Raw genomic sequence first — 17,385 nt, 5'->3', positions numbered from 1 at the left:
CAGGCAGGCCTCCTTGAGCTGTGGTGGGCTCCAGCCAATTCGAGCTTCCCGGCGGCTTTGTTTACCTACTTAAGCCTCAGGAATGGCAGGTGCCCCTCCCCCAGCCTTGCTGCTGCCTTGCAGTTAGATTGCAGACTGCTGTGCTAGCAATGAGGGAGTCTCCGTGGGCGTGGTACCCTCTGGGCCAGGTGGGGGATATAATCTCCTGGTGTGCCGTTTGCTAAGACCCTTGGTAAAGTGCAGTATTAGTGTAGGAGTTACCCAATTTTCCAGGTGTTGTGTTATCAATTTCCTTTGTCTAGGAAAAGGAATTCCCTTCCCCCTTGCGCTTCCCAAGTGAGGTGATGCCTCGCCCTGCTTCAGCTCTTGCTGGTCGGGCTGCACCTGTGGACCAGTGCCAACTGTCCGACACGCCCTAGTGAGATGAACCCAGCACCTCAGTTGAAAATGCAAAAATCACCTGTCTTCTGTGTCGCTCACACTGGGAGTTAGAGGCTGGAGCTGTTCCTGTTCGGCCATCTTGGGTGCAGTCTCTCCTCTTTCTTCTATCTCCTGTTTATTCCTTCTCCTCTTCCTCCTTTGCTATTGTTCTTCTTCTCTCTTCTCCCCCTCCCTTCTCCTTTTTCTTCCTCCTCCCTCCTCCTTCATCTTTCCTTCTCCTTTTCCTTGTCTTCTTTATCCTTCTCCTCTTCCTCTTCCTCCTCCTGCTCCTCCTCCTTCCTTATCCTCATCCTTCTCATCCTCATCCTTACAGGGTTTTCTGAGCATTTTGGATCTGTGATTTGATGTCTTTCAGTTATTTTGGCAAGTTCATAGCTATTATCTTTTAAAATATATTTAATTCCTTGTTTTCTCTCTCTTTTCCTTGGAGATTCCATTTATACATTCATTAGACCATGGGTATTGTCTTATAATTCTAGGATTTTTTGTTTCTTTTTTCCCCGCTCTTTTTTCTTTGTTAAATAGTTTGAGTAATTTCTATTGATTTATCTACAAGTTCAACAATATTTCTTCAGCTGTGTGCAGTCTGAATTAATGCATTATTAATAATGACATCAATGTTTTGATCTCTAATATTTTTCCTTAAGATTTCCTTTTGTTTTTGTTCTGTGGTTTCTATTTTTGTGCCGAAATTCCCCATATGCTCATGTATGTTGTCTGCTTTTTCCAGTAGGTCTTTCAACCTATGAATCATAGGTGTTGTAAAATACTTTTCTGAAAGGTCTAGCATCAGGGTCATCCCTGGGCCCTGTTTTGTTGACTTCCTTATGTTTTGGCAGTGGTTTATTTCTTCTTACAGTTTTAGGTATCTCATAATTTTTGAATGAGTGTTGGACCTTGTGACAGAAAAATAGTAGAGGCTAAGTCAAATAGTATTTGTTGAGAAATCAGCATTTGTCTTTCTCTCAGACGTTTTGGATGGAGGGTTGCATCAGTCTAGTTACTTACTGAATTCATTTTGGGTTTTGTTATTGCCATAGTCACTATTAACTGCAAATTCCTTCAGTAGTCATATTCTGTTATCTGTGCTTTGTGTAATGTGAGGTTTTGAGAGGGTTTTTTCACAGTTTCTCTGCTCTGCCCTCAGGTTTAGAGGTCTCTTCTTTGCTGTGTCATGGCATGGGGGTTATCTCTCTTTGGGCTCTGTAGTAGACTGCTGTTATTTATTATTTAATCCTGGGATTGTGGTGGGTGTCATAGTTCTTGATTTTTTTGTACAGCTTCATTTTCTGGCAGACTCTGTGAGCCTGGGTCTCAGAGGTGGATCTTTCTGTTTTTGCTCTCTTCTCTGTGGTAACCAAACTTTGTCTTGGATTTGTGGGCACTTTGAGCATGAGAGAGTTTCCTGTACATTTCCCAGCATTTGCAGACCTCTGCTTTATACTGCTGTAGTGTCTTACTCTCAAGTAGGTTTTCTATCTTTTTTTTCCCCCCCCAGGAGCATATAGCTTTTGCTTTTAATCCTTCTTCAGAAGCAATGAAGCTTTACTGAGCTGTTAGGACCAGAGAATTTCCTGCCTTTGCCCCAAAGGCATATAGGATTTGTTTCAACCCTTTCTCCAGTGGCTTAAATTTTTTGTTTTGTATTGGACAATGGCCTAGAGAATTGGCAAGGTTTTGTGCTTGTCCCTCAGTGCAGCCACTAACTAGCTGCATTCCTGCACCAAGTTGGGCTCTTTCTGGTCTGCAACTGTACCCCCAGTTGTTCTCCTGAGAATCCAGGGCAGGACAATGGAAAAGAGCTGCTGTCTGGAGCTCCCGGTTTTTCTAAACTATTATGCTAGCTCATACTCAGGCTTTAAGAATTTAACATTTCATCTAGTTTCTTCTTACTTGCATTCATGGCAGTCATCTCTGCTATCCCTGCCCTGCCAACGCTGTAACATTTTTGTGAGTCGTATCTCTCCCAGAAGGATTTATTACTCTCTAGAATTCATTTTGCTTGTTTACCTTGTAATCTCAGGTCTCTAAAAGGTTCAAGAAAAGTTGCAATTGTTTTTTTTCAGATTGGTTCTTTGTCACTGTTATGTTTCTAGATTCTAAGGAAAAATGGAATACTCTCTTCACCTTTTTTTTATATGCCATTCTTGCATCTTGATTTTCTTCATTCAGATATCTTAAGAGTTTTTCTTAATATCTTAGAGTTTGTTGTAAGTCAAGACATAACTATTCTTTTTCATATTTGATCACTATATTCATCAAAGTAGTACTCATACTCAAAGTAATATATATATATATAAAGGCAGAATTTATACAAGATTAATAGTGTAAAAACTCAAGGTTTATAATTTAAAACACCAAAATATCCTGTTCTTCCTTGCCACTGGCCATTTCTGCTTCCCCTTTGCCAGAGGCAACCACTTTACCACCTGTTGTAACTATTTATTTTATTATTTACCGCTATCGGTAGTTTGTGCTATCTCTTGGTTTCTCATGTTTAAATATTATGAGAAGTAATATAAAAGTAAAAATATTAAATATACTTTCTGCTATGGAAAATGAGGATTTAACTCTGGTATATACTCCACACATACACTTTTCTACATCTTTCTATCCCCAAAGTCTTTACCACTCAAGCAGATCATGCAGTTTTTTTCGTTCCTTTCCCAACGTCCACCCTACCCAACCTTTAGAGCTCTTTATCCTCCTCTTGTATTGCAGATTGATGGAGAGGCCTGCTTTAGAGCTGGTGTTTCTCTTCACCATTATCCTGAAATTTCTTTGGCCTCTGTCCTTTGTTGAGTTGACTGTTTTTTGGACAGTTTCCCTTGTTCTTGGTTTACTTTCTTGTTTTGGTAGAGTTCATTCTTTAGGACCTTGTGAAGGATACATGGAAAGTAAATGTTTTTTTGAGATCTTGTAGTCTGAAATTTCTTTATATTTCCCACACACTTAATAGTTTTTTTTCTAAGATGTAATTCTAAATTGGAAGTAAATTTTCACAGAGTTGGGAAGGCATCACACCCTTGTCTTGTACATCCCACCATTACTGTTAAAATTTCAACACCTGACTCTTCAGCCTGTATATGAAACTTTTACCCTTCTCCTCCCTATCAATGCTTTTCTGACTTTTTATTTTCTCAGGGATTCTGAGATACGTGTATTTTATATGTGTATTTGATAAATTATGTTGGACATTTGAGTTTTAATCTAGAAATTCATATACTTTGGAACTGAGAAATATATTATTTCTTTAATAATTTCTCTCCTTTTATTTTTGCTGTTATTTATTTGTGTGATGCTGTTAATCTTATGGATGGTCTTGTGATTTTTCTTTTCTCCCTCCATTTCTGTTTTTTTTTTTGTTGTTCTGTTTTCTAGGAAGAGTTCCTCAATTTTGTTTTCCACTTCAGCTATTATATTTTTGATTTCCCAGAGTTCTTCCTCATTCTCAGAATATTCCTTTTTATGGCTTCCTATTCTTGTTTAATGGGTGTAGTATTTCTCTTATGTGCCTGAGGAATTTTTTTTTTTTTTTTTTTTTTGCATTTTTTTCCTTCTGTTCTCCTCATTATCTTTTTGTTCCTTGTGGATTGGAACCCTGGATGTGTCTTCTGAGGGGGAAATGAGAAAAGAGGCTCGGAATCTTTTCAGTATGAAACCTTGGAACTCCATCTCCTTATTTGCAGGGTGACACACGGATTTCACCCTCAACTATGCCTGGTATCCAGAGCCTCTCTGTTTTAGCCTCTTCCAACAGGAAACCCTTATTAGGAAGGAGTGGGCACCTGGCTGCTTGGGGTCAAAGAGGTGATAGGGAGATTTCATAATAACTTGAAAAGACTTCCAGACAGTCTTTCTGTTTCAGCCCCTTCCAGGATTCATCTTTAAAGTACCTCCTAATTCTGGAGGCTTTCTAGGATTCTGGGTGACACATCACCTTACTGTTAGCTCTTTGTTGGCTTCTTCCTCTGCAGGTTAGGTTTCAGTTACTCATATCTGCTAAGCTAACTACAACTTGTTCATCTGCTTTCCAATTTTCAGACTTTGACTTACCTCCTGCTGTTGTCTCGTATATTAGTTTGCTATAAAGAACTGCTAGAGATTGGGTAATTTATAAAGGAAGAGGTTTAATTGACTCACAGTTCTGTGGGACTGGCTGGGGAGGCCTCAGGAAACTTACAGTTGTGCCAAAAGGCACCTCTTCACAGGGCAGCAGGAGAGAGAAATGAGTGCCAGGTAAAAGGGGAAGCCCCTTATAAAGCCATCAGATCTTGTCAGACTCGTTCACCACCAAGAGAGTAACATGAGGGAACCACCCACTTGTTTCAGTTATCTCTACCTGGTCCCACCCTTGACATGTGGGGATTATTACAATTCAAGGTGAGATTTGGGTGGGGACACAGAGCCAAACCATATCATCTGCTTTTCTATTTCTCATTTGTGTCTGAGGGGTACAATAGAAGAAATAGAGAAAGTAAGGATCGGGAGATGAACTGTACTTTGTGCCTGCTGGGTTTCTCCTTTCCAAGAGAGAAATTCTTATAGTAATTACTTTGACCTCGTCTCTCCTGACCTCTTTTCCTTACTCCAAACAGTGATCTTTAACAGAAAGAAATTTTGAAGTTAAGCATAGCTCTCAGGTGAAAATCAAATGGTACCTACTGGATAAATTGTATAATATATATATTTTTTGAGATGGAGTTTCACTGTTGTTGCCCAGGCTAGTGTGCAATGGCATGATCTCAGCTCACTGCAACCTCCGCCTCCCGGGTTCAAGTGATTCTCCTGCCTCAGCCTCCCGAGTAGCTGGGATTAAAGGCATGTGCCAACATGTCTGGCTAATTTTGTAGTTTTAGTAGAGACAGGGTTTCTTCATGTTGGTCAGGCTGGTCTCGAACTCCCGACCTCAGGTGAGCTGCTTGCCTCAGCTTCCCAAAGTGCTGGGATTACAGGCTTGAGTTACCATGTCCAGCCAATTGTATAGTATTAAGGTAACATAAACAATGTAAGGATAGAAGAAAGTAATTTAGTCGAATAAAACAGATTTTATTAATTCCACTAATTAAAAATGAAAAACTTGTTTGGAAGACTAGAATCCTGTGTCTAATTGTAGAACTGCTCCAGGATTCTTGAAACATAATTACTTCTCTGAGAACCTAAACAGTTGTCAGCACTTTGATAAGTACAGGCTATGTTTTGGAGGTATGAGTAAAATTAAAAGTAAGGTAGGAATGTAAAAGAAAAATTGAACATGATTTGTTTCTTTATGTTCACCAGGTTTTCATGTGAATAATGATTTTAGCTGCTTTTCAAAATCTTTTAAATTTCTTTCATCCCTTGGAACCATCTAGTTCTGTTTTTCTCTCATTTGTTTTTGCAGTAGTCCTTTCCATCCCGGCTACCTTTAGAGCATTCTTCTTAATAGTTCCAAACTCTGTTCTTCATCTCACTGTTTTTCTTTTCATTCTTAGATAGCGCAGTTTTACTTAATCTGTAACTTTTTTGTTCATTCCTTCCTTTAGCTCTTTTTTCTCTCCTGATAATGATAGTACAAAGGTAGCATGATTATTCTCCTCTAGTTAAAAGACATAGTTTGACATCCTGGCACTCGCTTATATTATCTGTGTGACCTCAGAGTAATTACAGGAACTCTAACCCTAGTTTGCTTGTCTGTAAAATTGAATATTAATATCGCTTATCTTACCAAATTTTTGTGAGAATAGAAAATGAGATAATCCATATTTATGCAAAACACTTAGCACGTTAGCAACCACACTTTTAAATCTTAAGTGTTAGCTTTTAGCTATTACTACTATCCGTCTATTTTATTACATAGTAATTTCTCTCTTGTGAAGGATGCCTGTGGTAACATTTTGCAGTCAAAGGTTATAGCAGCAATCTCTCAGGATGGTAAATGTGGATGAAGACAGGAATTTGTGTTTTAAAGAGATAAACGAGCTAATTAGAGAAAGAGATGCTCCCTAGTTCATGTGAAGCTGCTGGTTGTGTCTAATATACTGTCAGCTTAGTCTTCAGGATTATTTTCGGTTTTGCTTCTGCTGTCTGCCACTGTATCTTTCCTTGTCACCCTAAGACGTATAATTAAAAGGAATGAATTCAATAAGAACAACTTTTTAAAAAAAATGAACATGGGTAAACTATTTGCAGCAATTGTATTTTGTGTTTGTATCTAGGCTTAATTATCTATTTTACCTTTGACCGTTAACATAAATATAAAATGCTGATCATCGTAAGAGATAAGTTACCAGCTGTACAGAAAGATAATATAACTAAAGTCACTTATTAATTTGATTTGAATACTTACTACTACAAGGCATATATATTTCAGAATGTATTTTATACCAAACACTAATCATTTGGCAAAAGTCAGAATATTACATGTTTTGCTTAAAGTCAGGACTTAGTTTTCAATTTTTTTGTATATGTCATTAGCAGTATTTAGTGATCCTTACCGTAGGACTTTTCTAGATGGACATAGTAACATTTTTGTTCATAGAAATGTTTGATTGTTAGATTGTTAATTTGACCTCAGGAATCATACAAAAGCTCTTTTGGTCACTTAAGCATTTGTGGCAATGATTATTTATTATTTTAATAAGATTTACTTTTTGGCCAGGTGTGGTGGCTCACGCTTGTAATCCCAGCACTTTGGGAGGCCAAGGCGGGCGGATCATTTGAGGTCAGGAGTTTGAGACCAGCCTGGCCAAAATGGCGAAACCCCATCTCTACTAAAAATACAAAAATTAGCCAGACATTGTGGCAGGCACTTCTAATCCCAGCTACTCGGGAGGCTGAGGCAGGAGAATCCTTGAACCTGGGAGGCGGAGGTTGCAATGAGCCGAGACCAAGCCATTGCACTCTAGCCTGGGCGACAGAATGAGATTCTGTCTCAAAAAAAAAAAAAAAAAGATTTATTTTTTCATCACCTAGCTAGAGCTTATATTCTATATAATACATATATTGAATATTGGCGTTATTTATGCCTTGAATTATAAATTTACGTGATCAGACAAAAGCAGAAGGACGTAAGAAGTAGATTTAGGTGCAGAAGAGGAATAAATGATACCTTTCATGTTAGTTTCTTCTGTAGCCATTGTCCCAGGGTCAGAGATAGAATATGCAGAATAACCATGTGAGAGGACTTTGCCTTTGCTTAATTGATTAGTCACCTTTTGTTTTTCCTTTTTGAATAAGCCTGTTTCTCTGATTTGATTTAATCTTTCAGACAGGGGAAAACAAAGGATGGAGTGGTCCAAAGCCTGGGTTTCCTGAACCAACAAATAATAGTAAGTTCTCATTTTTATGTTATCTGCACTTGGTGTTCATCAGTGGCTCAGTGACTAGCTGTCACTGGGATTGGCTGGGTCTATCTAGATCTGAGAGACTGTGTTACGTATTGTGGAGGGTACAAAGGAGTCCTGGTGTTTGCTTTCCTGGAACCGACAGAATAGCTGGAAAACTGAGACACAAATACACTTAACACAGTTAAACCATTGCAAACAGAGCGCCATTTAATACATGTAGTGATCACATGCTTTTTTAAAGTTGCCATTTTTATTGAAACAACATTATAAATATAGAAATATAAAAATAATTTTCATAAGAAAAATAAGTAATTATCTATAAGCTGATTATGCTGTCAGATCAACTTTCAAAGTTCCCAATTTTTATATGCACACAAATTTTTATATAATTATGATATGCATAAAATTTTATTGTGTTTTCACTTAACATTGCCTAAACATTTTTTTGCGTTTTGCTGAGTCATTAAAAGTTTAATATTTTATTAAGGTCACTAAGTGAAATGTCAGAAATGTAAGAATAAAATTGGTTAATTTTGTTCCACTTACAGTATTGTCAAACAGTTAAAAAAAAATTTCAGTTTACAGATTTTTTTCAAATGTATGTGATCAAGATATTTTGCATTGGACATTTAGACATTTTTCCTTAATACCCTCTCTCACTTCTTGAAAAGCATCTATTTCACTGAAGTGACCATTTTACTGTAAATCAGTGAATCAAAACATTTGGCTAGTGAAAACACCCAGTCTATCCCATTTCCACCCTATCTGTCTTCTTTACAACCTCTGGACACTGAAAAAACTTAAATCTGTGAATTATGGTAATCCATGGTTTTAGTCTTTGATATTAGCAGCTCATCTGTTGATGTATAATGAAATTAGTAACAAATTCTTATCACAATATACTCGTAAGAATTGAATTCTTGGATTATCAAAACTAGCCTCTTGAATATTTCAGTGAGTTAATGGCATTTTGGGGTTGCTTTCTGGGAATAATTTAAATTAATGTGCTTCTGAGCCCTTGGCCTATATAAATAGTGGTGATAAATATGATGGCCTTAGCACATAGCCGAAGGAAAAAATGGAATCAGTTCGGGATTCCTGGAGTTTGTGTTCAGTTCATTTGATGTTTGAATATATTGGTTTGTAATGTTTTGGTGAGGGAATATAATCAACATGAAATTGATTGCAGTTTAATGTAAAGTACTTAGCACAGTACCTGTTTCCTAGTAAGCACTTAATGAATGTTGATTTCCTTCCGTGCCTCCTCCCTCTTTTCTTTTATAAAAATGATATTATTCTTTGTAGGCTTGCCAGAAATTCCATTCTTATGCTTTTGTCTGTCAGATGTTTTGTGCATACATATGGTGACCAAGAATATATAGCTTATTATTGAATAATTACATTTTGGCACTAAATATTTTTTCAAAGAATATAAACATTATGTATTTCAATTAGTTATTAACTTGACAATTTTAACATGAAATCTCTTTATAGATAACCTGCAAGCTCCATCATTAAACAGTGATGTTTTGGCCCCTAGTTTTATGTGTTTGTTTTTTTTAACTTACTAAGGGGTACATCTCATGGGATGACAAGTGGGGGATACTTCTGTCCTGTGCAGATATGGGAAGGAATATCACAAAGAGGCCAGTTTAAGTGATCAGAAGTATGTAAGAATGCATAACAGGTTTGCTTGAGACATAAAGTTAGAAGTGAGAAAACTATTTGAAGCCAGCTTAAAACTTAACCAGACGGTTAATGCTTTAGGAATTTCTGGTCTACAATGGTTCAGATTAAGCCTTTGAAATAAGAATGTTCTGTTATCCCTTCCCAGCTGTAAGGAGATGAGAAAGCTGCTCTAAGAGTTCTTCGAATGAACACTGGATTGTCCCTTCCTCAAGTTACCATAGAGGATAAGGACAGCCCAGCTCTGAAAAGTAGCTGTTTCATTCCCCAAGGGTTAGTTCTCACAAGTGAAACCTGAGTCCCCTTAAATGGCACTTAAATACAACATCAGGAGGAAGTTGGGCTGTGCTTAGGAATTGATCATTCAGATGATGGACCAATTAGCTGAAAATTAATTTAAATTCATATATTATGGTAATATTTAGGTTAACTTCTTAATCAGTTTCTTAAGTTTGAAATTGTATTCTAAATGATTTCTGTCCTGTGAAGAAGACCAGAGTTAGCATTTTGCAGGCAAAGGTTAGAGCATGGCACATGTGGGGGAAGACAGGAATTTGAGATTGCCAGTGCTGGCTGCCTCACTGACATACTGTCTGACCTTGAACAACTCAATTTACATCTTATTATTCAATTTTCTCTGTTAAGAGTTATGCATACTAATTTATAATGTTGAGAATCTTTAATTATGTAACATTTATAAAATGATTAACCATCCTTGAATAACATCTGAAAAGGTAACATATTCCTTTGTGAAAAACACTATCATCATGAAATGGCAAGCTCACTGTGGTTTTTTGTTTGTTTGTTTTGTTAAACTCTACATTGCTTCAAAATTGTAGTTTTAAAGATCAAATTTTTAGCCACTCATTATTTGGATAAATAATACGAAATTAGCTTGGAACCGTAATGTACAAAAATGAAAAGAAGGGAATGCAGAATTGGAAAGGGGAAAGAAGGAATTTTAATCTGGCATAGCTAGCACCTAACTATAAGTAGACAAAAAACATTAATGTACATGTGCATTTAATTTTTGAAGTGGAAGATATTTTTTAAAAGACTACAGTCATAGGAAACTGCTAACAATTACAACTAGAAAATAGTTTAAATGGTTTTGCAAGTGATTGTGATTACATAGCCTGGTTCCTCAATTTATTTTCCTTGCTTGATTGCCTGCAGATTTAAAATATGGACCTAATTTTTGGGTGCTGCTCAGGCTTTCTTCATTGCACTGAAATGCAGCAGAAGGTAGACTATTCTAAGTGTGTTTCTATCCTTTGAATCACTGTAATAGTTATGTTGAAGTATAGGAACACATAACTCTGTAATGTGAGGTTTATGTTAAGTTTAGCATGGGGCAATTTTGTGCTTGGTATACACATAAAAAACTAGATTTTTACAGATGAATGACTAACTTTTTTAAAAAAAGATCGTGAATTTTAAAGATCTACTGACGGCTCTTGGAAAACTTTGTAAAATATTTAGATACAGTTCAGCTGATAATATCTCTTTTTGTATTCACATTCCATGTTTCTTATTAATACAGGCTTTTACTTAAAAGCAGGTTTATAGTTTCTTAAAGGTGAACCGTAGCTTAATTCAAGATTGGACTAAGCTCAAAGGTATTCACTGGTATGTGCCGAATCCACCCACTAAAAGATTATTCGGAGCATTTTTCACATAAATATTTTTCCGTTAACCTTTTAAAAAGTTTTATTTAGCCCCTGTGAAATATGCTGGCACTTCTAGGTTCATTAGAGATGACCAAAGACTTGTGGGATGGGATAGCATTCTTATTGACTCTTTAGAATCTTAGTTGACTCACCAAGATTTTTGTCACTTTTGTTTCATATGCCTGTACTATTAAACACTGAACGTCCTGAAACCAGGAGGCTACCCTGTCCCAGTGATATGACATTGGGTAGATTGCCTGCTGGTTTCCCAAATGCTGTGTACTATATTTAGAACCTCTAGTGTTTTTTATTTTTTGTTGGGGCTGGGGAACGGGGGATAGAAGGGTGGTGTATAAGTGTTGGACTTTTAAGGTGATAGATTGATATATACTTTCTTTAATAGTGTTTTGAGAGCGTTCCCTGAACAAATTCCCCTTGGGGTTCCCATAGTAGAAACCACTTTGTAGTGAGACAGAACAGTTGAAGCCAATTGGATGTAAATATAAAGCTGAATGATCCAACTTAATTATTTATTTCGACATAAATAATGTGTTAGAAATGTAAGAATGTAGCCAGCTTTTAGTGGTCTTATTTAGAAGGATTGGTGGGTTACTTGTACTGGGCATCCCAGTCCGTGAATACCTGATTGCTTTCAAACAAAGGTCCTGTAAATAGAGGCCTATCTGAAGCAATTGAGAGCAATGGGAACATACACATTCTCACTGCTGTCCATTTGAGACTGCAGGTAGAATTGCTCCTTCTCCCCTGAACACAGGAGGAAAGATCCAAATATTTCAGAATGATATCATCCTTCTTTTATATTGATGCCTGTATATTAGACCTACCTGAGTGGTGAGAAGCTATAGTCTTTAAAAAATTGCATTGACAAGAATTCTCCTTTCTTGCCTACTGAATCTAGGAAGGAAGATTAGAGGTAGTGTTAAGCTTGCCTCTGTTTTAGTCATACCAGTTGAGTCTGTCTTTAAAGGTCCATTGATTTAAAGGAAAAATAATCTGAAATTAGAAAGTTAAGTTTTTAATCAGATTAGCACAGATAACATGTCTTTCTGAAATATTCTCAGGAAAGATTTCATGAATTTAAATTGTTATGATTTTTAAAACTTGCTTGACTCATTTTTCCACATAAAAAGATATCAGATACATTTTTTTTTTAATGAGCATTTTTAGGATGCATTTTTTCATTGCAGTATGATAGTGTTTTTAAGCATAAGAACAAAGGATGAAACCATAAAGTAAAAAAGATGGATTTATATACATAAATGCTAAAAACAAGTTCAAGGAGCAGCATAAGAAAATAAAAAGGCAAATGACAGCATAAATTGCAGCATAGCAACAAATAGAATATATGCAAAGGACACATAAAAGTCAATTTTTTAAAAAAAGGCAAACTCCAATAGCCAGAGGTCTTAAGAAGACAATTAAGAAGAGCAGGTAAGAAATCATGAAAAAGTGTTTAGCAATCAGGAAAATGCAGATTAAAGATAAATGTTATGAAATTTCTGATCCACGCAAATTGTCAGGGATTTAAAAATGATACTTCCAACTGTTGGGGAAATAGACTGTCACATGTTGCTGACAGGACTCTGACTTATTGCCATTCTGAAGGGAATTAGCCATGAGTATACAGAATGTAGGCCTGTGTCTTTCTAGAGCTTAACTAAACATATGGAAAAATAGAATAGTTTTCCATAATGAACATACACTGGTTTTATAATCAGAAAAAAATCAAGAATATTTAAAATACTGACATTTACAAACTTTGGCCTGAAATGCACAATCTGACTGCATTTAAACATAAATATCTCATTCATATATATATATATATTTTTCTATGAGATGGAGTCTTGCTCTGTCGCCCAGGCTGGAGTGCAGTGGCGCCATCTCAGCTCACTGCAAGCTCCGCTTCCCGGGTTCACGCCATTCTCCTGACTCAGCCTCCCAAGTAGCTGGGACTACAGGCGCCCGCCACCACACCAGGCTAATTTTTTGTATTTTTAGTAGAGATAGGATTTCATTGTGTTAACCAGGGTGGTCTCAATCTCCTGACCTCGTGATCCACCCACCTTGGCCTCCCAAAGTGTTGGGATTACAGGCGTCAGCCACCACACCCGGCCATAGATTTTATATTTAAACAGCTAGGGAAGCAGAATTATCCATATACTGAAGTCTTAAGGAAACTTTTCTGAACATAAAGAAGAAGAAACATAGTTTTCCAGAGTCTGAATGAAATTTCAGTTTCCGAAATGTATGCTGGAATTTAGAATATGTACTGTGTATTCTAAGAGGTATTATGGGGATCAAAAGGTGTTTGAAATTAGTATTTTCAAAATTAGGAGCAGACCGTCGTAATGATAACACAGATAAATATCTTGCAGAAATTCAAAGTCGAAGTATTAAGAACTAGTTAATTGCTTTTCTCTATTAGCAAAGAAACTGTACAATAAGCATAAGGAGAAAATAAAGGTAATGCTCCTAATTACTTGTTCAGTTTGTCTAGAAAGATGGAGTTTTATAAAATCTTAAAGTGTATTACAATTTGTGAAGAAACATTAACTGCTATGATTTTTAAAGAAAAATAGGCAATGTTTGATGCATAACATATTTAACACTTACATAAGTTATGAAGCAAGATAATAAACACCCATGAACCCACCACCCACTTTAAGAACTAGACATTACTATACCTTCATCTTTGTTTTCCTCTTTCATATCCCCCATTCACTATGCTTCCCCCAGCAGAAGTAACCACTATCTCTGGATTTTATATGTAGTCGCCCTAACCTTTATTCCTCATAATTTCATCAAATAAATTTGAGTCCTTATCAATATTTATTTAATTTTGCTTTTTTTTTAAACTTTAGAAAAATAGCATCATATGGTGTATTGTCCTCTGGAATTCTGCGCCCCCCCACCCCGTCCCCTCTATTTAAGATTGCAATTTAATATTATTTTATTTTGTTACATAAAGTATTTCATCCACTATGTGAATATCCTGTAATGATTTATCCATTCGTCTGTTGGTCCACAGTTGGGATATTTTCAGGATTTTGTGATTATAAACAATATGAACATTTTTGAACATTTCTACTGGTGCACATGTATAAGAGTTTCTGGGAATGGAATATGATATGTGTAAGTTCAAATTTACAAGAAATACCAGTTGTTTCATAGTGGGAGAGCCCTTCAAAGTATCTGATTTCCCGTGCTGTAACAAGTAGAAATCTTTTATCCTTTTTTACTTTCAATTTCATTTTTGATAATGAATTTAGTTGAAGTTTAGTTCAAATTCCACTATTTCATTAATTTTGTTTTTCGTTTTCTATTTTTACTTGAGTTTTTGAATGGGGAAAAATTAAAAATGCAAAAAGCTTTCCGTATTTTTTGTCCTCATTAGTGCAGTGGCCACCCTGACCCTCAAGTAAGTAACTTATGGTTTTTTTTGTGTGTGTGTATTGTCTCAGAATTTATATATATAATTTATATACTTATATATAAATGTATATACATTTTATACACACATATATACACACACACACAAAAACAAATTCAAATACATATTATTCAGTCCCCTAGCCTTTTGGACATGCTGTTCTACCCTGTTTTTCTTTTTCTTCTTTTTTTTTAAACTTAACAGTATGACCTGAAGATCCTTTCCTATTGATATGTATAGGGATTTATTATTATTTAATCAGTTTTGCACTGATGGATATTTAGATTCTTTATAGTATTTTCCTATTATTTGCCATGTAAAAACTTCATACATAAGTAATTTTACATATGTAGTAGCATATTTGTTGGAGAAATTCCTACAAATGGAATTACTGCATTACAGAGTATGTATCCTTTTAATTTTGATAGATGTTGCCATAGTACTGTCAGTAGACTCCAGTTTACGTCTCTACCATCAGTGTGGGAGACTTCCTGTTTCCCTACAGCTTCATTAACACAGTATGCCATCAAAGTTCTTAATCTTTGCCAATTTGATAGTTGAAATATAGTATAGTTTTACTTTGCATTTCTCGTATTGAGAATGAGACTAAATATGCATTTGGTAGATCTATGAGCCATTTCTATACTGTTTCTGTGAATGACATAACCATATCGGTTGTCCATTCAGAAATTAGATTGATTCATCTTTTTTTTTTTTTTTTAAACTTGGTAGAACTGTGTATGTGCATCTGTGTGCCTTTATGACATGAAATTACTTTTTTGTTTTCTATGTTTATGATGGAATTTTCTTTTAAGGTTTGGCCTTTCTTTTTAATGTATTTGAATGACATTTTAAAATAGCCTTTTATAGCACGTGTAATTTAGGTATAATTAATAATACCTTTCTGATTCTGAAATTAAAATTTTTATTTTTATTGTATTTATTTGTTTATTTTTAAATTATGCTTTAAGTTCTAGGGTACATGTGCATAGCTTGCAGGTTTGTTACATATGTATACATGTGCCGTGTTGGTGTGCTGCACCTGTTAACTCATCATTTGCGTTAGGTATATCTCCTAATGCTATCCCTTCCCCAGCTCCCCACCCCATGACAGGCCCTGGTGTGTGATATTCCCCACCCTGTGTCCAAGTGTTCTCATTGTTCAGTTCCCACCTATGAGTGAGAACATGTGGTGTTTGGTTTTCTATCCTTGTGATAGTTTGCTGAGAATGATGGTTTCCAGCTTCATCCATGTCCCTACAAAGGACATGAACTCATCCTTTTTTATGGCTGCATAGTATTCCATGATGCATGTGTGCCACATTTTCTTAATCCAGTCTATCATTGATGGACATGTGGGTTGGTTCCAAGTATTTGCTGTTGTGAATAGTGCCGCAATAAGTTTATGTGTGCATGTGTCTTTATAGTAGCATGATTTATAATCCTTTGGGTATATACCCAGTAATGAGATGGCTGGATCAAATGGTATTTCTAGTTCTAGATCCTTGAGGAACTGCCACACTGTCTTCAATGGTTGAACTAGTTTACAGTCCCACCAACAGTGTAAACGTGTTCCTATTTCTCCACATCCCCTCCAGCACCTGTTGTTTCCTGACTTTTTAATGATCTCCATTCTAACTGGTGTGAGATGGTATCTCATTGTGGTTTTTATTTGCATTTCTCTGATGGCCAGTGATGATGAGCATTTTTCCCATGTGTCTGTTGCATAAATATCTGCTTTTGAGAAGTGTCTGTTGTCTGTTCATATCCTTTGCCCACTTTTTGATGGAGTTGTTTGATTTTTTCTTTTAAATGTGTTTAAGTTCCTTGTAGATTCTGGATATTAGCCCTTTGTCATGCGGGTAGACAGTAAATATTTTCTCCCATTCTCCCAAACAGGCAACAGGTTGCCTCTTCACTCTGATGGTAGTTTCTTTTGCTGTGCAGAAGCTCTTTAGTTTAATTAGATCCCATTTGTCAATTTTGGGTTTTGTTGCCATTGCTTTGGTGTTTTAGTCATGAAGTCCTTGCCCATGCCTATGTCCTGAATGGTATTGTAGATTTTCTTCTAGGGTTTTTATGGTTTTAGGTCAAACATTTAAGTCTTTAATCCTTCTTGAATTAATTTTCGTATAAGGTTTAAGGAAGGGATCCAGTTTCAGCTTTCTACTTATGGCTAGCCAGTTTTTCCAGCACCATTTATTAAATAGGGAATCCTTTCCCCATTTCTTGTTTTTGTCAGGTTTGTCAAAGATTAGATGGTTGTAGATGTGTGGTATTATTTCTGAGGGCTCTGTTCTGTTCCATTGGTCTATATCTCTGTTTTGGTACCAGGACCATGCTGTTTTGGTTACTGTAGCCTTGTAGTATAGCTTGAAGTCAGGTAGCGTGATGCCTCCAGCTTTGTTCTTTTGGCTTAGGATTGTCTTGGCAATGTGGGCTCTTTTTTGGTTCCATATGAACTTTAAAGTAGTTTTTTCCAAATTTTTGAAGAAAGTCATTGGTAGCCTGATGGGGATGGCGTTGAATCTATAAATTACCTTGGGCAGTATGGCCATTTTCATGATATTCGTTCTTCCTATCCATGAGCATGGAATGTTCTTCCATTTGTTTGTGTCCTCTTTAATTTCGTTGAGCAGTGGTTTGTAGTTCTCCTTGAAGAGGTCCTTCACATCCCTTGTAAGTTAGATTCCTAGGTATTTTATTCTCTTTGAAGCAATTGTGAATGGGAGTTCACTCATGATTTGGCTCTCTGTTATTGGTGTATAGGAATGCTTGTGATTTTTGCATGTTGATTTTGTATCCTGAG

The 17,385-nt window shown here is 36.2% G+C and overlaps 1 protein-coding gene across 12 annotated transcripts in view; it reads left to right on the top strand.

Moving 5' to 3' along the window:
• The window catches only part of STAU2 (staufen double-stranded RNA binding protein 2), a 333,041-nt gene that overhangs the window by 164,384 nt on the left and 151,272 nt on the right, over positions 1-17,385 (top strand). For all 12 annotated transcript variants that reach the window (XM_031669627.1, XM_031669631.1, XM_021942426.2 and 9 more), the window contains one exon: positions 7,691-7,751. In XM_031669627.1, coding sequence (XP_031525487.1) covers positions 7,691-7,751 — 61 coding nt within the window. The remainder of the gene's footprint in view (positions 1-7,690; positions 7,752-17,385) is intronic.

This window comes from Papio anubis, chromosome 8 (genome assembly GCF_008728515.1).
Source record: "Papio anubis isolate 15944 chromosome 8, Panubis1.0, whole genome shotgun sequence".
NCBI lineage: Eukaryota > Metazoa > Chordata > Mammalia > Primates > Cercopithecidae > Papio > Papio anubis.
The sequence above is the reverse complement of the archived record's forward strand: the minus strand, read 5'-3'. Positions and strand labels throughout refer to the sequence as shown.